The sequence below is a fragment of the Balaenoptera ricei genome, chromosome 16 (genome assembly GCF_028023285.1).
Source record: "Balaenoptera ricei isolate mBalRic1 chromosome 16, mBalRic1.hap2, whole genome shotgun sequence".
Classification (NCBI taxonomy): Eukaryota; Metazoa; Chordata; class Mammalia; order Artiodactyla; family Balaenopteridae; genus Balaenoptera; species Balaenoptera ricei.
The window spans coordinates 1,903,357-1,923,460 of NC_082654.1; the positions used below are offsets into that span (position 1 = coordinate 1,903,357).

Below are 20,104 nucleotides of genomic sequence, written 5' to 3' on the forward strand. Positions count from 1 at the left end.
GATTCCATTCAGCCTTTGATTCTTAGGTACTCATGCATGAGCCTCAGCAAAAACACCCTGGGAATGGGAGGCACCAACTCCAGTGCTCTGGGTTTTCTCTGGAGAGAGACTGGGGTGAAGCCTAGACCCCTATCTTACAAGGGTTTCAGAAGAAGCCCGTATGCTGCTCATGAAGAAAAAAGGCCAACCTGAATGCACTGCTGATGTCGTAAAGCAAAGGCAGCGTTTATGACTTCTGGACTTTATAAAGTGTGCCGCAGATTCTATGAGTTACTCGTGCTCAAGAGGGGTTGATAGCTAAGCCCATCAGATTTCCAGTTGCTTAAAAATGCGGCCGAGAAAGGTCACGTTTTTCATAGGTTGGGTGATTAATAAGATTTTTTATTGCATTTGCTCAGTGCTTCAGCTCAGAAACTCATGTGCTTATAGAATGATGGCACTAGGTGTGTGGATTTCTAGTAGTTTTAAAAGGGCATATGGTTTGGGGCATTCCATGGGGATTATGGCTTGGGGAAGGGGCCTTCGGTTTTGTGGTTTTGAAATATGTAAGTGGAAGGTTTTGTTTTTATATTGTTTCACTAGTATAAACCACAGTAGGGTTTTCTTTAAACTTCGGTCTATAAAGGGGCAGGATTCATTGAGTAGCAGAGGATTAATTTAACCCTGTCTATTTAGATAAATGCATTAGAGGCATTTTATCGAAGGTGTCTTCCTTCTGCAAAGTATCCCTTGGAAGTGGCTTTCCCAGGCGCCGAGAAAGAAAGACTCTTCCACAACCCTGGACCTTGATTCAGGCACTCCAGAGTCCCTCTGCGAGTGACCCCCAGCCAGCTTCCCAGCAGCGGGCAGCCTTGGGGAGACGGACTGGCACAGTGGCCAGCTCTGCAGCTGAGACCCCTGGACTTGGGTCCGAGTCTGTGTTGAAATATGGAACTCACAGGCCGCAGGCCCTCGCCAGCCCAGCCACAGTGGTCTCTCTCTGCGCTAAGACAGGCGTCCACCCTGAGGTTTTTGGTGCAAAGTTGGTCCAAATGAAGGAGAGGCTCTTTACCAGGTGTCCTCCCACCATCAGGGAAGCTGCATCTTCTCCCATGTGGCAGGAAGACCCCCTCCCTCGTGGGGGATGTCCGGTGCTCCTTCACCCAGATGCATAAGTGGTGTTGCCTAGGGCTGTAGCGGCACTTGGGCCAAGACATGTGGGGAAGGGTTTCGGTCACCCTCAGGTGCAGGTACACATCACAGGTGAGATGGCTCTGGAGGTGAGGTGCCTGAGCTGTAGCTCGTGAGTTGTGGACACCTGCAGGGTCTCTTCCACGAGGTGAATCTTTGCTCCTTGGGAAGTTTATCCGCTTCATGTTCCGATGGCAGCTCTTCAAAGTCTCACCAGGCACATACAACTAATAAAATAAAATCGTGCTCTCAAAAGAACACATGCTCATTATAGGAAAATTGCAAAATACAAAGAATAGAAATAAGAAAAAAATCACCTGAAACCCAACCCTAAGAGACAATTATTATCATCAGTGGGTACATTTCCTTCCAGTCTTTCTTTCTAGAAACAGATTTTAAAGAAATAGCAAAAATAAACATTGGTGTTATATAGTATAACCAAGATTGAACTGTAGTTGAACATGGCTGAACCAAAGTTTTTTAATATAGTCAATTTCATAAGGTTCAACCTAACTTATACATTGGTATACTGTTTTCTCCTTTTACCCATTTTTAAAATATTACTATAAACCTTTGGGAACATTTTTGATGAGGGTATAGTAGTCGATTCATTGTCAGTTCAAAAATCCCTTTTTTCATTTATTTAGTTTATTGCCCAGTTTTGCTAGTTTAAATAACACTCTGATGACCATATCGATGCATTAATGTTGGTTTTTTTGTGTGTAGGATTGTTTCCTACACGCTGTCAACATTTGACCTGTATTACCAAATTGTTTGGAAAAAGTCGTTTTCTTACAATGTATTCTCCCAGCGGTGTTTGACCAGCGTGCTCCACCAGCACTGAATAGTAAGAAGTATAAATATTTACTATTTATTATTTTTTGACTCTCATTCTTCTTTTCCTTTGATTTGGGTTTTCTCTTGGTTTTTATGCTGTGGTTTCTCTTTCCTGAGTTAACTGCCGTGGCCTTTGGCGATTCAGCTCTGCAGATATTACTGTGGTCACCTCTCTATTAGTGAGTAGATCGCGGTCTAATCATGAAGATGACCTTGGGGGAGTTGTGGACCACCCACTGTAATGCCTAGAAAGGGGTTATAACTATCCCTAATGTGAAAGAGAAGTTTTAGCTGAGATACGGTGGAATAACAGTGCAAAGTTTTATTTATCAATCAAAATACCCAAAAAAAGCACCAAAATTGGCAAAATACCATGAGCGCTAGGAGTTGAGGGTGGGCATCGACATGTTCTGGAGTTTGGGGGAAGCACGCGGCCCCTTTCTCACTTCTGGATCACCTGTGGGTCACCTGGCTCACCTGGGCTCAGGGGAACCTTCCACATGCCGACCACTCCCCCCTCTAAATTTAGGGATTGAGCATCTCCAGGGGCAGCGCTCCACCAGGGAGGGTGGGAGCAGGAGGTGAACCTCCACTTCCCCGCCTTCGGTGGGACGAACTGCTGGCAGATTCCAGCGTGTTCTGCGTGAGTCTCCACGGTTCCCTGGGGGCACGGCGGCCTGGGGCCCCCAGGGGCCACCTGCCCATTGATGCACCGTTCTTCTCCCTCCACGTGTCCGTGTCCCTCATGCCTGACGTCACCCCCCCAATGCGCCGCCGTCACCCAAGCTCCGTTCCCGCGGCTGCTTCTAGATGGTCCCGGAGATGACACCGCCTCCCGCCCAGGGTGAGCCCGGAGCACAGCCTGCTCACTTCATCCTGTGCTGTGTCCACCTCAAGCCGCCTTTGTCAGGAGCTCCAGAGCCAGAGATAGAAGACACAGCTGTGCGTTCCAGGAAATTGGATAAAGAGGGTGATGGCGGGAGTGCTAATTACAAGCAACACGCCCTCTGCCATCAGCGGAGCCTGCAGGCGGCGTGGAGGACAGAGCAGAGGACCGGAGGATGCTGGGCACGTCCTCACACGTGACCCGCCGTGTCAGGGCGGCGGGGTCTGGGCGCTCAGGCAGGGTGGCCCCGGAGGGAGAGGTAGTGGGCAGGGAGGGGGTCTGGGCTCGGGAGGGGTGGGGTGAGCGCCGACGGAGGGAGGTGGTGTTGGGGCGAGGGTGGGGGCTGGAGGTAGAGAAGCCAGGAGGGCAAACTTGGGCAAATGCACGGAGGGGCCATGGCCACGGTCTCCGGCCCCTGGAAGCAGAGGGCAGTGGGCTCAGGCTGGAGGGAGATTCAGGGACCGTCTTCAGGGGCCACTGGGCCTCCTGCACGGCTCAGCATGTCAGGTTCCCCCCCCCCAGTGGCCTCGTGCCCCCTCAGAGCTCCCATACCTGCTTCTCCCCTTCCCAGGTGAGAGAGGCCTTCGCACCTCCCGACTGAGGCCTTGGTCCGTTTCCCTGAGACCAGGAGAGACCAGAGGTGATAGCAAGGGGAGAGAGGATGCCAGCCGAGGGTCCGACCCGCACGTGCAGGCAGATAGACAGGCAGACGGGTGCCTTCCTCTCGTCCTTCGGCTCCTGGCCTTTTCTGTGACCCAAGGCTTGACAAGCACTCAAAACAGCCTTTGGTTTCGGAGACGAAGCATGCCTGCCTCCTTTGGGTGCCCAGCCTGGGGGCAGGACCCCGAGGGTACGGCCGTGGCCCCGTGGCACCCATGGGACTTGCGTTATTATCTCACTTTTTAGCCTTAACCCAACGCTCTCAGAGCACGTTACTTAACGGGGTCCCTTTCCCCAGGAGCAACGCAGGGCCCACTCCTTGGCCTTCGGAGAGGTTTCCGTGAAGGTGGGGCTGAGGTTGGAGCCGGTGTCATCCGGGGAAGGGTCACCTTGTGGTGGCTTCTGAGAGGGTGTCACCGTGCCGTGCCCCGCGGGTGGAGGGGTGGAGGGGTCAGCCGCCCGGCGTGGGCACCGTCGGGGACCCTCGCTGGTGGGGGGCGCTCAGGGCCGCTCAGCTGGACAGGACGCTGGGTGGACAGCTGGAGCCAGACCCAAGAGCCCTGGGTGCTGGCCGAGTGGCCGACCCGTTGGTCTGAGGGCTCATGGAAAGATGGGGGCTGCGGGTCAAGGGAAAATGACGCTGGGGGACGGGGAGCCATCAGGAGGCCACTGTGGTCGTCCAGGCACGAGATGACCACCCCCAAAGGCGACAAGGGTGAGGTCGTCATTTTGCTACTTGTGCTGGCACGATTCTTTGGGGTTTTAAAACAAGGTTATTTTTCTGGGAGAACCTTGAAAACAACTATGACAGGAAGGGCCTGGTTTATGTGGCCGCAGAGAGGGTACCAGTGTCTCCCCTTTGATCTGCAGCCTCGCTGGAACTGTCGTCCCTCCAGCAGTGGCACCTGTAGGTGTAGACAGTGCCACGTGGGATGCCCACGTGTCAGCCAGCCAGGCGGCAGCCTCGGACCACTGCCGGGGGTGGACGCCTGCTGACAGTTTCCACTTTATGGCGGCATCTGTCCAGGTTTGGGAACTGCGCCCTGGCCAGTCCACGCTGCCGCTGCTTCTCTGTGCCTGTGTTTCCAACCACCAGCTCTGGTGTCTTCTGTTGTAGAAATGGCAGGGAACACAATTCAGACACTGAAGATGAATCAGTGGGGAGTCTGCCAGCAGGAGAAGCACAAGACTGCAGGAGGCTGGCCTCCAGCACAGCTCAGGGGACCCGCTGCCCACGTCTCCCGATTCCCAGCCCATAGCGGGTGATGTTCCAGTGGGGGGTTAAATAAAGATGTGCATGAGTGCTAACCAGAGGCCAGCGGCATGGGCTAGGACAGTGTCCAAACACACTCTCAGCAAGACAAGTAGTGCTGACCTTCACCCACGGCCCGGAGCCACCTGGTGTCAGCACCCTGAGACGGAATACGTTGCCAACTGTCAGGAGATGATGTATACATCACAGAACACGGCCCAGGAAGGGAGGCGGAATCACTACACGACACGGTCAGGCTGCAGGGAAGGACGGGACTTCTGCAGGAAAGGGTCTAAAATTGGCTGAAGAGTTCCGCTATCCTGGACCAGATCACATGTAAGGTGTCAGAGATTCAAAGGACTGTTAGGCAGACGTGGGGTGGAGATCACTGCTGAGAAACGAAGGCCAAGTTAGAGGCAAGAACGTGCATTTGTCTTGGGGACCTGCTGTGTGGGCAGAGTTCTAGGGTGGCCCCAAGACTCCCACCCCGGGGCACACATCTTGAATAACCCCCTCTCTTGAGAGTGGGCAGGACTCCGAATAGGATGGGGGGTCACCCTCATGTCGGTGTGACACCATGTTATGTAAGATTGGGTCTCATATATAGAGATTCTCCCACCGCCTTTAAGGAAGCCAACCTATTGTGGAGGGCCCACCGTGGAGAACTTGGGGACCCCTGGGAGTGGAGAATAGCTCCCCGCAGGCCTCCAGCAAGAAAGGGGAGACCTCAGCCCCTGCCCCATGGAATGAACCTACCAGACAACGTGACCATGGGGACACAGGTCCAGGGAGGCTGGGCTTCCATCAAGAGTGAGTCTCACAGTCGAGGGAACGACAGTCATCAGGGTCCTTCTTTGGCAAGAGTCTGTCTCACAGACAAGGCTGTGCCCACCCGCAGGCAGTGACGGGCCCCGTTTCACACTCGACTGCCCAGGCTTCCCTTCTGCTCCAGCCTCTGTCACAGGTCCCACGCCCGGGCTGCCCCTCTGTCCAAAACTGCCACCCTCCTCTGAACTTCAAAAGCATCTGTTAGTGTGGCTGTCAGGTTATGTGACGATGTCTGTTTTATCACAAATTACAGTCACTGGGGAGATGGCCCATCTTGCCTTGTATACAGATTGTAAATTCCTCTGGAGGCAAGGACAATATATTAATTTTTTTAAACGTAGTTGATTATACATCTAGAACTCCAAAACTTCTCAACAAACTGGTGGAGTCAGTTAAGTGACGCCAATTCTTAATAATCGTTGGCCTTCCTTATAAAACTAGGACCTTGGAGGGGTTTACAGGTCCCTACATGGTGGATAGACGTCCATGTGATTGGGCTGTATTGAAGTTGGCCTTTCCTTCTCTCCATATCCACCCTAATGCTCACGTGGTCAAGTGTCAGCTCTCAAAAAATAGAGAAATCATTCTTCCCTGATGCTTTTCCAGAGCCCCTCCCCCCAATCCCTGTAATGTGTCAAAATTTCACCATGTTTTTAGTCAACTGAAAAAAATCCCTGGGTGGAGTTTGGGTCACCCTGCCTGATAAAAGAGCTCATGAGTATTAAAAAGGGCTTCAATTTTTATTAGTGAGGATAGGAATTGTCAATTTTGAAAAATCATTATTTTATGATGCACCAAGCAAAGCACAATTCCTATTGAAATAATATCTCTACCAGAAATGTTTTAACCTGCTCAAAAGTCAGAATGTGAAGGGATCTTGTTTTTGTAAACTGCCCATTGGCTTCACCTCCCCACGTCCTGGGAGTCCCTCCCCTGCCCAGGCTCCTAGATACACATCACGTCTGGCTCTTCTTCTCCCGTTGCTCTCCAGACAAGGCCCTGGTGCCTAAGTGGGTCTGGGAGTGTCCCGCGCATCTGCTCTGCCCGTCTCTCCTGCCTCCTCCCAGCCCCGCATGGCCTCCTTCATCCCAGCCGTGCTCCGCCCTTGTCATCTCCACATTCCCCACAGTTCCTGGAGCCTGGCCTTCGCTCCGCAGGCAGCGCCTCGTGAGCACCTCCCAGGCCCTTCATGGGCCCGGTTCCAGCACAGCCAGTGTTCGAGACAACTTCTCCCCAGGCCCTTCTCTGTGTCCCCTTGGCTCCTGGGCATGTCTCCAGAAGGACACTAATGCCCCCCAGGAGATCCTGAGTTAGCTTTCTGCCTCACCCTGGACCGTGGGCCTCCTGATGCCAGTGGCCTTGATTTATTTTCTCTGAACCCTCAGCACCCAGCATGGGGCCTAAGGCACAGTCAATAGGGCCAAGGTAGGAGCGATATGAGATGACCCTGGAGCATCTTGAAGGGCCCAGAAAACAAAATGATGGGGTACGTCCCAGGGACACAGGAGCCAACCACGACAGCCAAACCAGGAGCAAATCAATAATCATGTTAGATTATAACCCAAAGTATGAAATAAATATCCATGAGTCTATATTGATATAAACAAATGATTGAACAAATAAGTAAATGTGAGAGAATGGACAAATATCCCATCCAGAAGAATGCCAAGGAACTTATACAGATACTCCCATCTCGGGAGGTGGAGCAGGACCCCTTAAGTGTGGGCTATACATTGTGACTTCCCTCCAAAGAGGACAGCATGGGATAGGGGAAAAAGAATAAATTCATAGAGGAAAGACCTCAGCTGGTCAATCAAGGTCAACATCAGCTCTGATAAGTTACGTTGACAGTATGGACCTTGATAGGATGGGACAAGAAGGGCACATTTTCTGGGGTCTTCCTCCCCAAACCCACAGCCCTGGTTGAACCAAGAGAAAAACTGAGACAAATCCCAGCAGAGGTACATCTCACAAAATACCTGACCAGTACTCCTCAAAACTATCAAGGTCATCGAAACCAAGGAGAGTGAGAAACTGTACAGCCCAGAGGAGTCCGAGGAGACATGAGACTACATGTGATGTGGTGTCCTGCGTGGAATCCTGGGACAGAAAAAAAAATTAGGCAAAAACTAAAGAAACCTGAGTAAGGTGTGGACTCCTGTTAATAATAGTGTAGACACATCTAGCATACTAACATTAAGATGTCAGCAATATAGGAAACTGGGTATGGGGTAGACGGTAGCTTCATAATATTTTTGCAAGTTTTCTGTAAATCTAAAACTATTAGACAGTAGGGTAGTTTGTTTAAAAAGGTTACCTATCTAAAAAAGGTTTAAATGTTGATTAAAAATCAATTAAAATTGTGCCAAACTCTGATTATTTCTAAAACACTGTCCTCTGTTACAACCTGCGGTGTCCTGAAAATTTTTACAAATATCTCCTTTCACAATGTGACGTTTCAGAATGTCCCAGCTTCACAGGCATAATTGGGGTTTTAGAGCAGGACGCATGGCTCTGGAAGATATCCAGGGAGGAAATAATGTCATGAGTCTAGAAATTAGATTTTCAAATGCTCTAAATATTGATTTTCTTAAAAGTTTGACAAGTTGAACACTTTTAAACGATGCTACATCCCTGAACCCCCGGTTCCTTAGTGCTGTCTCTCACCGTTGATCATTTCAGTGTGACTCCAGGCTCAGCATGAGATGCTAAAAGCAACTCTATTGACTATCTTTCTTCAGGTGTCAGCGTTTTCTACCTGGGAGAAAGAATTACATAAAATCGTGTTTGATCCGCGCTATCTCCTGCTGAACTCCGAGGAGCGGAAGCAGGTAAGGTGGTAGGAGGTGTGGTGATGGACTCGAGGACGTGGAGTTAAAGCGGTGCTCCACCCGAGATCTCTGCGGACGAGCAGGTGCCTGTCATCTTTGCTGTGTCAGTGGGGGAGCCATGAGAATTGAGTGCTGGCCTGTGAGCTCGTGAATGGGAAGAGCTATGGGCGCAGAGGGAGGCCACCCTGGTACCTGCTGTTAGCGAACCACCTGGTCATGACCCCGTGAGACAGATACAGAGGTGAAAACTCAGCTCTGGGGAACATTAACCACATCCTGGATGGCTGTATTAAAAAGACTTAAGATCTGAGATAATTAAAGTGAAATAGGAGAGGGTCCAGGGAACAATAGTAGCAAAGGTAAAGGATGGACTTTTCTAGAAAGTGGGTCCCCAGAAAAGCAAGAATGGATTAGAGATAGCTGGCCTGGAGGTCATTTTAAATGGACACTTGACAGGGGTCCGCCCTGGCTTGTTGACAAGTCAAGTCACAGAGCCAGAACTGTCTTCCGGATTAAGCAGACAGACAGAGGGACAGGCTGTGCTGACCGGTGGGGACGCTTGAGCTTTCACAGCCCTGCCAGGATCTGGTGGCTCCTGGAGCACATCCAAGAAGGGCCCCGAGATAAATTCCAGAAGGATCCAGATTCTGCATCTGCATCTCTGGTCCCGCCCCAATCGTGCGTCTCCCTCCCTCTGACCTCTGAGTGCAGAGCAGATACATGTGGAAAGTGGGTGACCAGGCGCCATCACTAGAGACACAAGCCCACGAGGGTCATCTCACCTCCGATGTCACGGCCCTGGTGGCATCCATCTGATTTCAGACAGTAGGGTCTGGGAAAGCCCGGCCCAAGAGGATGGAAAGTGCAATTTTATTTTCAATTCTGTCATCAACTCGTGAAGTTCCCTTAGGTGTAGACCAAGGGGCTCAATGCAGGCCAAGCGGGCAGGGCCTCGCTTTGTGTTTGGGTGTTTTATATCTGTTTTCCCCACAGCCGAGGAAACTCGGTGATTTTAATCATTGGTAATATCTCACCCTTTTGTTGCCCTATTACAAATCACAAAGTTCAGCTCTCCAGCTGTGACCAGAGAGAAGCCCGTTTATTTTGGTGACAAGATCACTTTAAACCGTAACAGGTAACGATCAGCACAGCTGTAGACTCTGCCTCACTGACTGTCGTGATCAGTGCTATCCCACCTCTAGTCCATGGGTGGTTTTAGAGGCCATCAGGCCCTTTAAAGGAAGTTGAAGAAGTGAAGAAGTAAGACCCTTCCCACCACACCCCGAAGAAAAGCCGAGCTGATGATTCAATGCTTAAGCCCCGTCTCTCAGACGTCAGGGAGCTCAGGGCGCTGTTTGCCCGGAATGGACCAGGCTCTTAGGCAGGGCAGGGTCTCCTGCCCTCCGGGTGTCTGGGGGGCGGTCATGGCACAGGACTCACCCACGGGAGCAGGGGGGCTGGACGCCCACAGCCCCGGTGAGAGAGACAAGCGCTGACCGGGAGGGGCCGTGACTGCCAGGGTGCTCTCGGGGCAGACAGATCAGACTAGAAGGTCAGCTCACAGCCAGACTCCGCCGTTTGGTGGGGGGCCCTCAGACGTCCCTGTGAAGTCACGCAGAGGAAACATCAGGCCTGTGTTCATACCACAGCGTGGTCCCAGAGCCCCACGAGGAGGAGGAGGAAGCAGGCTTCCCGTAGCTGATGCACTTCCCCACCAGAGAGGCCTCAGATTAAATGCCTGCATCGTAAGAGAAACCCCACCCCAGCAAATCGACAGTGTTGTAGTTTCTAAGAGGCACGGGGCTGAAGCTGAACTGATGAAGGAAACAATATTTGGGCCCCATTCAGAAAACACAGTCCTATTTATGAATGAATTGGGCTGGCAAGCACCAAACGTGGACCCTGTGTGGGACCTACTGTCACGTAGCGTTCGTGGGAAAAGCCGAGGCTCATGGTGTATGCATATTGCATCCATCCTTCCACGGGGTCTGCAGAGGAGATGTGAATGAGCCGAAACAGAGAGTAGGGGTCCTGGGAGCGCTCATCAGACCTGTTTCTATGGTAACACAGAGTGTTCCATCTTATTTCACTAGAACACGCCATGACAAGATAATGGCCAATGGTCTCTCTTTTAAAAAGTCATGCCCCATTTTGAATAAAACTGGTGTAATTTGTTAAAGAGGAGGGGAAAAGAACCTGTTACATTAAATTGTAGCGGCATAAATAAAGCAGCAGAGCAAAGGCAGAGGAGAGAGCAAAATCTGATTAGAGGGATAAATGGTTCCAGGCAGAGAGAGAAGGAGGTCTTTCTCACCAGCTCTGACCCCACCACCAGCCAGGGTTTCTATCCAGATTTAAAATTAATAGAGCAAAACTCCGACTAATGATGGACCCACACGCTTTTATTTGGATAATAACCCTACATTTACCTTTTTTATTAGCTTAAATTATAAAAGAACTGGAGAGTTTACATTACCACTTGCCTTGAAGGTGAAATAAGCCAATCATATTCTCACTTAAATATATATGCACGCTCTCCGTCTAACCTGTTCTTGAATATTTCATTTTGCTGATGATTCTTCAGCAGGCGAGTAGCATTTTGTATTTATACTCCTGTAAACACTGGCCGTGACTGAAACGGAATCTGAAACCATCAGGCAGAGCCGGGAGACCCATTCTGCAGGGGAGTGATGGGGTTTCGGCCAAGTCGCCGCTTCCTGGTTCCATGTCCTTGGCAGGAGGGCGGGAGATTCCCTGAGCTCTTGGCTCAGATTCCAGTATCTGCAGTGGCCACTGATTGGGTTGGTACAGAACTGCTATTTATTGGCCTAATAGGACCAGATGTGGGCTTTTTGTTGATCTTTTTATCTACGTTCGTACACACGTCTAAATTTTCTCCAGTTTATTCTCCTTTTAACATTCTCGAGGCTTGGAGAGCTTTGGGAATGAAACAGCTGTCTCCACCTCCCTTTGGCTTTAGTCTACAAATGACAATTTTCTGATATTAGAACAACGAGCGGTCTTAATCCAAGCAAGGGAGGTTCACACTATGGTCTACCGCAAAGAAGGATTCCCTGGTGGCATTTAGTTATGTCGGCTGCCAGTACCCAAGAGAAACCTTTCCAGGGTCTTGGATGGATTTGCCTACCAGACAATTTCCATATCCTTTAGGCTAAGGGGCTGGTTTTCCTGTTGAGGTAGGCTTCAAAGCCCACCTCTCATCAAGCTGGGGAGTGGGAGTGCAGTGCCCGGTGGTCAGGTCTCCTCACTGGGTGTTTCCATGACACCCAGGAGAGGCTCACCTTGTCCACAGGAGCCCCTGGGGAACCAGACCCTTGTTCACAAGTGGGTCTTCTTGAAGACTAGAGTGTGGGAAACCAGAGATGCTGGGCTGACTTTCTTTTCACAAGTTCAAAGTCATTTTGGAGACTCAAATGCCAGTTACATTGCCATAGGGATTACTAGAACAAAGCACGTACTCTCATGTGTCATGGTACTGCTGGCCAGGATGTGAAAGTCGGTGAGACAACGCATGCAGGTAAGTGCTGCTCAAGAGGTTCCAAAACAAGAAATTCTGGAGCACTGGGGCTGGGATTTCCAAACTGTCCACCGCTGCCACCGCGCCTCTGGAGATGGCCGCCCACTCATACCCAGGATTCCTAAGCAGGCTGATTCAGTGTTTGACGCCCAGATGGTGCCTGGACGTGGAGAAGCACATTGGCCTCGTGGGAGAGCAGGTGTAATTGTCCAGACACTTGTTTTCATGGAGAGGCCAGATTAAAGGCTCTAGTTTGTAGCTCCAGCAACTGTGAAAAAGGCAGGCTCATCTCAGATTCTTGCTGTGTTTTTGCGTGGTGTTTGAAGCACAAGAGTTCATTTCTGGTATGCATTCTTGTAATAGTTCTCTTTTGTGTGTGTCTTAAGATATTTGAACAGTTTGTCAAGACAAGAATAAAAGAAGAATACAAGGAAAAGAAAAGCAAATTGCTGCTAGCCAAAGAAGAATTCAAAAAACTTCTAGAGGAATCTAAACTCTCACCCAGGTATGGAAAGTGAGTTAAGGCCAGGCGATTTCTGGGGCTGGAAATTTACCAAATTTTGTAAGGGGTCTTTTAAAGTCAGTTTGGGTTAAATCATGTGACCTATGTTCCATAGACATCAAACGTGTAATTTTGGAGCGGGAAGCCCTTCTCCCCTGTGCCGGCCGTGAACAAACCTCCCAGCACTGCTTGCTAACCAAAGGCACCCCGGCAGCTCTGTCCACCTTGCGTGGTGGTTTTCCACAGGTCAGCAGCCCTGACTCCAAGGCCAAAATAACTCATCAATAGGTCAGCCCTCGTGAGATGGGGCCTAATTCCCCTGATCTAATGATGGAGGAATACAAATGCAAAACAAATGATACACAGCAACAGTAAAATAAACCCTGCCAGCCCCTGGGTTCCACACGCCTGGGCAGCTGTCCAGAGTGTGAAGTGAAGACACTACACACCAGCAAATGGCCCGAGTGAAATTGGCTGTCAACCTCACCTAAGATAATCAGGCATTATTCCCATGAAATAAAACAAACTAATATGAAAACGATGTTAGAAACTAGAGAAATACATAAGCTGAACTCGACTTTAAAATTAACTTTAATTGACATTTAAAAATTAATGCACAAGAACTACTTAATTATACAACTATAACTTTTATGAGTGAAAAATGATTGATTTTGATGTATTTTCATTTTAAATTGAGACATTATTTTTAAATGGACATTTACACATTATAATTTTTATAATAATGCTGACATCATGCATTTTTAATAATGCATAAATAAATCATATTTAAATGAACATTAATTCATTTTAAGGAATGAATGATGTTTGCCTTCTATGCAGATGTAGGCATCTACATTTTGATCAATAATTGGTTAATTCATTGGCCAATAACTGGATAATATAACTTAGTGTTGGTTACATAGGCCTCAGAAAACTTCTTCGCCTATTTAAAGGATAGATACTTTCTGAATGGGAAAAAAATTCGCATGAATTATCCCCATCACCAAATGCTAACCCAGGAAAGCAAATGTGGGTCTAATGATTTGTAAATTGTGATTTTCTATGAGAACTCTGGGTTCTAGCCGTGGCTTTGCTCTGTCCCCCCAGCTGGTGACCCTGGGTGGGGGGAGAGGGGGTTGGATCTAGAGCCCCCGCCTCAGTGCACAGCAGCCCTGCCCATCCTTGGCCCCCGCCGCAGGGCCAGGCACTGGACCTTCCCAGCTCAAGTGTCTTGATCTGAGGGGGTGTAGCGGCCCTGCCTCACGGGCCACGAGGAGGATGGTGTGTGGGGCTTCGTGTAGGCAAGACACACGGCACCTGGCAGGTCCTGGAGAGCTCTCATCATTACCACTGGTGCCGTCGGTGAAGACAATTAGCTAATCGTCTCTGGCCATCCATTGGTAAAATGTTAACAATAGCCAGCCTAGTCCCCCTGCCATGAATATGTTATGAAGGCAAAGGAGAGATATTCAGAATGTATTCAGCAATTACGAACAAGATTATGCACACAGAGAAGGAAAATCAGTGGTAGAAATGAAGTTACTCTTTGAAATTAGATTTAATTGCCTGCTATGTTTTAGAAATGTACACTGGGCATATGTTACTTTTATAATTATAAAACTAGTTTTTATTTCAAAGGTAGCTAATTCTGCGACATTTCAAAACCCTTTTCAGATCTTCTTTACATTCTCTTCCTGCCATTGCGCAGGCGTCCTAGTGACAGTTCTCCCTGCCGCCCACTGGTCGCCAGCGGGCTCAGCGCAGGCGTCCTGAGTACCCTCGGCCCCACCTCCAGTCATCCTGGCTCTGATGCTAGCCGTGGGGATAGTCCAGGGCCAGATCCCAGCCCTGCCCGGCTCTCGGGGTCTTGGAGAGGGGAGAGGAGCCTCTGGGGACCTCCCCATGGGCTGGCGGACTGGTGCTCTGGCCACAGCGGCCACCTCCTTCAACTGCGGGTGACCACGTCCCCAGGGGAAAGGGAGATGCAGTGCAGGTGACTCGGAGGACTTCCCCAGGCTCACTGGACGGTCCACCAGGGTCAGCAGTAAGCCAGGCTGTCCCCTTGGGCACGGCTAAAGGGTCGGAGTTTTCTTTTTTCTTTTCAGGGACACTTCTTTTCAGAGGTGCCCAGAATAGGACCTCTCTAGAAGGGGCTCCGCCCAGCCCCTGATTGAAGGTGCTCAGGCTCCCCCCAGACACGCGACCAGGATAACAAGCCCCCTGTGCCTCTCAGCGTCTCACTTTTCCCAAGAAGGTCGGTGATGGAAGCTCAGATAAGTGTGCGTTAGTCACACCTCATGGCAATTGTGAAATCATGGAAGGAAGGAAGGGAGGGAGGGAGGGAGGAAAAGAAGGAAAGAACGAACGGAGAAAGTTGAAAACCAGAGAGAAGGGTTTTCTCTCCTCGGGAAGTGTCTAGCAAGCGGAATCCCGGCGTGTGCAGGGAGGAGAGCAGTGCTTGGTGAGGAAGGAATGAGACTCATCGTTTAGTGACAGCAGTGAGGGTGGGGCTACTAATGATTCATCTTGTCTCCTAACAACCACATCAGTATAATCTTGTTATTCACGGATAAAAAAAAGAACCATTAAGTTATAATAACTTAATGCAACAATTAAATGTCTGCAATGAAATATAAATTTCTCCGCAAAGAGAAATACGAGGAGCAAGAGGCCTCCCCTGAGCACAGGGCGAGCGCGCTTCTCCCTCACCTCGGGCCCCTCCTGCAGCCCCAGCCCCAGCTCTCTGCAAGCAGGAGGCGGGCGGCCCCAGCTCTGTGCAAGCAGGAGGCGGGCGGCCCCAGCTCTCTGCGAGCAGAAGGCAGGCGACACATGTGCAGGAACTGTCTCCTCCGCCCTCCCCCCCTCCCGCCTCCCCCCCCATTGCCTGGAGCCGTCCCAACCACTGGCTTCAAGCTCCGGCCTGGGAGGAGAGGAAGCCGTGGGGAGCCGATGCTGGCAAAGGTTCCATTTGTCTGCAAAGCCACGTCCACTCCTTCTGCCCTTTGAGCTGCCCCACCCGCTCTGGCCTGGCCTGGCTGGTGCCACTGAGTTTCTTACAGGGGACTCCCTGGCCGGGCGATCATGGATTCAGTCAGTATTTGGGTGCGGAGCACATGCCGGCCACTGGGCTTAGACATTCGAGATGCTCCACAGAAAACAAAGCAGGTGACACACTTCTACTCGAGCAGGGAGGGGCGAGTAACATTGCACAGTTGAGGCTCCTCAGGATGATACCCAGTTCTCTGACCCGTAGATGGGGCGGGTTTCCCTGAGGAAGACGGGCTGGTCCTCACATCTAATGAGGAGAGGGCTGTACATGATGAGGGAAGAAATGAGGGAAGGGTGTGCCAGGCAGAGGGAACAGCATACGCAAAGACCATGGCAAGTTGGAGCCCAGTGAGAGCAGGGGACAGAAGACCTGTGTGGCCGGAGCGGTGATGGGGGTGGGCAGTGAGAAGCTCGCAGTGACACCAGGCCCAGGAGGCAGGTGAGGCCAGGCTCATGCCCAGAGGCCGGTTGGATGCAGAGATGGGCAAGTGTGCGAGTTACGTGGCTCAGGCCCCTGCCGGGCCCAGTGGGGAATGACAGCCAGTGAGGGGAGCAGGCAGGTGGCGCCGGAGGCCCGGCGCTGTTCCTTCCGCCCGTCCTCCTGCTGCCCTCCAGCCGAGGGTGCTGCTCCCAGGCCTGGAAGGGGGAGATCCCCACCCTGAGCTCGGGCAGGAGGTGCGCAGAGCACCAGCGCCCGCTCTCCTCCAGGAAGGGGTCTCAGGGTGCTTTTGGTCTTTCAGGACCACATTTAAGGAGTTTGCTGAGAAGTACGGCCGGGATCAGAGGTTTCGACTCGTCCAAAAACGGAAGGACCAGGAGCATTTTTTCAACCAGTTCATCCTTATTCTCAAGAAGCGGGACAAGGAAAACAGACTCAGGCTCCGGAAAATGAGATGAGTGTGAGCAAATGCCATCAGGCTGACCATGGCGGCGGCTGCCCACACAGCCAGGTCGGGAGCCCCAGGGGCCGTGGGCTTCGTTCTCAGAGGGTTATTGTTTCATATTGAAGCTCCCTTTGGTACAACTTTCCGAGTTTGATGCATTTCTAATTGCCGTGATATGTTGCTCCCTTAATTGCTTTAATTATGCAAATTACTTGTAATATAGACAGATTCTAAATCTGCTGCAGGTTTGTACCTCAGCAGAAACAGACACCATCTCTGACCATCTCAAGGTGTTTTCATGAGTCGAGCTGATTATCTGAAACTTTTGTGAAAATTTTCATGAGTTCCTTCCATCCTTCAGGAGTTCTGTGGTGTTGGGACGTCCCGGCTCGGGTCCCCGGGTCTAGTTTTCCAAGTAGTAGTGTAGGCTGTTCATCATCATAGTGACACCTGTGACCGTCGGACACTTGGACTGTGGACCACCTACAGGTCAAAGGGCGATCGCCTCAGCCCCCTCCGGGGACATCGGGCCTGGAGAAGAGGGCTGTGCTTTCTGTGGGAGGTCCTACTTAAAAAAGAATTATTTTGTACAAAATCATCCTATTAATATTTAAGTTATTTTTCTTGTATGCCCAGAGTTTGCATGAGATTTTTCTCACCATCTTTGTATAAAAAATAAAAATTTTTTTGAATTAATAAATATTTTAAACCAGTATATTTTTGTGGCTTAGACTTCCAACACAATCTTAAGCAACAAAACTGTGTTTCAGCTAAAGATACTCTATTTGGAAAGATTCATAAAAATATTTACGATTGCACGTAAGGGCTGTGAAAGTACTACTCAAATAGAAATCTTGCTTTTCAAATTACGAGTTCCGGGTGGAACCATACTTGATAGAACTCCAGCTAATTAATTGCATTCTAATCAATTGAACACCTGTTCACTGATTTCAGGTTTATGGAGTCACTAACCCTGTCTTTGTCTCTAGCTCACAGTGGCACCTCCTCCCCACCTACCTTCTTTCTCATCAGTCAGTTCCCAAAAAAAGAACACTTTTTGCCACACATATTAGGAGGGAATTGGGCAAGGAGGGATTCTCTCTTTATCGGGGTACGCCCTGGTCTTAATGCCCGTATTGTTAACTGGTTACCTTCTATGCCAGTGACCTCTGTGGGTTCCGGAGCCGTGGCTCAGATTCAGACCATCACCCAGTGGGGCTGGGCGTCTGCGGCCATCAGCGCTGCAGGAGATGAACTCTGAGATGCATATGCCGCTGCCAGATCAGACAGGGTCCATCAGGAGATAGAAATCCCCTCGTAATGTGAAGAGAGGAACTGAACAGAAAGGGAACTGGGGTGATGAGGGCTGTGAGTAGAGACAGGTCTGAAGAACATGGGAAGAGCAGAGGTAAGGAGCGGCCATCCCCACGCCCCACCCCAGCTCAGACAAGCTTCCCACCAGCACAGAGATCCAGACATGGCCAGAGAAGGCACAGCCCGGCCGAGCGAACTGCCAGGAAGCCGACGGGAGCTGCTGGTGAGCCACCCTCCGGGGGAAGGTCGCCCTGTGGCCATGTCTCATTAGCTGCACTCCGCCCAGAACCACCAGGAAAGGTGTCTGGGAGGGGGGGCTCTGGCTCCCCAGCCCTTGGGAGCTGCAGTAAGGGGCCTCCGGGGACCCCTGGGGCTTTGCACGAAGCCGGTGCTCTCTCCTGCCATTGGCAGCGTCCATCTGCCAAGCCAGCTGCCTGCTTCTTGCCCGGGGTGTGGGGAGGTGCTGACCACCTGACCACGGAACACCAGGTGTCTGCAGCCCGAGTCGCCCTCCATGAGCTGCCGTCTGATCCCCCAGCATAACACCAGATGTGCATGACAACGTCGTTTAAAATGAACGACTACAGCCGAGACCGGGCCTGAGCCGTTCTGGAGGCATAAGAGGACCCACGCCCCCCTCCGGATGCCTCTCCCTGTCTGCGGCTTTGCCTCCTGCCTCCTGCACATCACCCAGAAGGTGCAGCCTGGGTTAGTGAACGAACTCACGTGCCGCTGGCCCCAGCCATGAGCTGCTGTTTGCCCCTCGCAGCCCTGGTCAGGAGAGACCCCAAAAGCACCAGTGGAGGGAGAGTCTCTCCGTGGGGAGCTTGAGGCTGTTCCAAGCAACCGCTCTGGAAACTGCGTCATCCACCACATAAGGGGGAGGTGGCCCGAGGCAGGAATCCACGCTGCTCTGGGCTGGGGTTCATGCGGCGCCAGCGGCTGGGGTGATGGGTGATGATGAGGTCACCACAGAGCTGGGGGTACTGATGCCCCACGAGCGTCACAAAGAGCTCTCAACGCCAGGTGGGCCAGGTGGGCAGTCCTGCGGGACATCAGCCGCGTACTCCCCTGGATCCCTGCTCCGTGGTCCAACCTGCAGAGAGACTGCAATGCTGGGGGTGGGGGTGTGTGTGTGAGTTTAGCAACATCGCTGTCACCGTGGTGTCACTGTTGCCGCAAGAGGTGGCTCTGAGTCCCCACTGCAGCGCCCTTCCAGGCAGATCACGTGGATCCTCTGGCTGTTAACGGGGCAGCAATTTCTCCTCGTGAAGAAATGAATCCCTAAGACGCAGATTCCTTTCCTGCCCAAAGCGCTTCCACCATCATCACAGTCTACGCTCTCCCAGAAGGCCTTGTCTATCGTCCTGGCTTCCCACAGGACGTCCTATTGACCACGGAACTTGTTTTAAGGGAAACAAGGCAACAATGGGCTCCTGCCCACCAAATTCACTGGTGCGACCATGGGTCTTATTCCCCCGGAAGCAGCTGGCTTGATGAAGTGCTGGACAGCCCGCTGACGGTGTGGACACAGTGCCACCAGAGGGACAGACCCCGTGAGGCTGGGTGATTCTCACAGGAGGTGGTGAACCCGCGGCCGGGGTGTGGGGTTGTCTCCCCGTGCCGACTGCAGTGGGAGGGGAGGGGGGAGGGGCCCCTCTCAGTTACCCACACAGGGAATTCTTACTCCCACTGCCCACAGCTTGGTAAGTTTGGAGGGCCTGGTGCCCAAGGGCAGAATCCAGCGCCTTGGTTCTGCTCAGTTAGACGCTTGGATTCTGGCCATGTCGACTCCTCTTGGAGCTGAAACTGTAACAGGGAGAACAAAGCTGACTCCATATTGGATCTGTTTCTTTTACTTTAACCTCTGTATTCTACTGCTTTTGCTACAAGTTAATCACTAAAGGAATGTTGCCTATGAGCTTAAATTATACATATCTTAGTGCTTAGAAAGACACAGGCGCCTGATGGCCTGTAGGAACATTTCTAGACGTTTTTGCTTTTCACCCAAGTATTTAGAAGCTTACATATTAGTTCACATAATCGTGATTTTGAATCTAAGAAAATTAAATGGTTTAAAGTTGTAGATGGATAGACAGATCATCTCTATGATTGTCTTTATATCTACATCTAGACTCACACCTATCACTTATCAATCAGTATGTTGTAGGAGGGAAAAGGGCAGCTAGGGTCTAATCAGACAAGCCCTCAAGGAGAAACACAAGTTTCAAAAAAGCTGGTTTATCTTTGTACATGGACTATATTTAAAATATTTGCTCCTTTTCAGGGCTGCAGGAGTAATCAACACTTTTTTAGACTTCTGTATATATTTAAGTCATTGTAAAAATACAATA

The 20,104-nt window shown here is 50.9% G+C and overlaps 1 protein-coding gene across 1 annotated transcript in view; it reads left to right on the forward strand.

The window, feature by feature from the left end:
- The window catches only part of TCERG1L (transcription elongation regulator 1 like), a 198,018-nt gene extending 181,569 nt beyond the window's left edge, over positions 1–16,449 (forward strand). Inside the window, exons 10-12 of the mRNA XM_059900081.1 lie at positions 8,375–8,464; positions 12,389–12,507; positions 16,293–16,449. Coding sequence (XP_059756064.1) covers positions 8,375–8,464; positions 12,389–12,507; positions 16,293–16,449 — 366 coding nt within the window. The remainder of the gene's footprint in view (positions 1–8,374; positions 8,465–12,388; positions 12,508–16,292) is intronic.
- Positions 16,450–20,104: the final 3,655 nt, after the last annotated feature.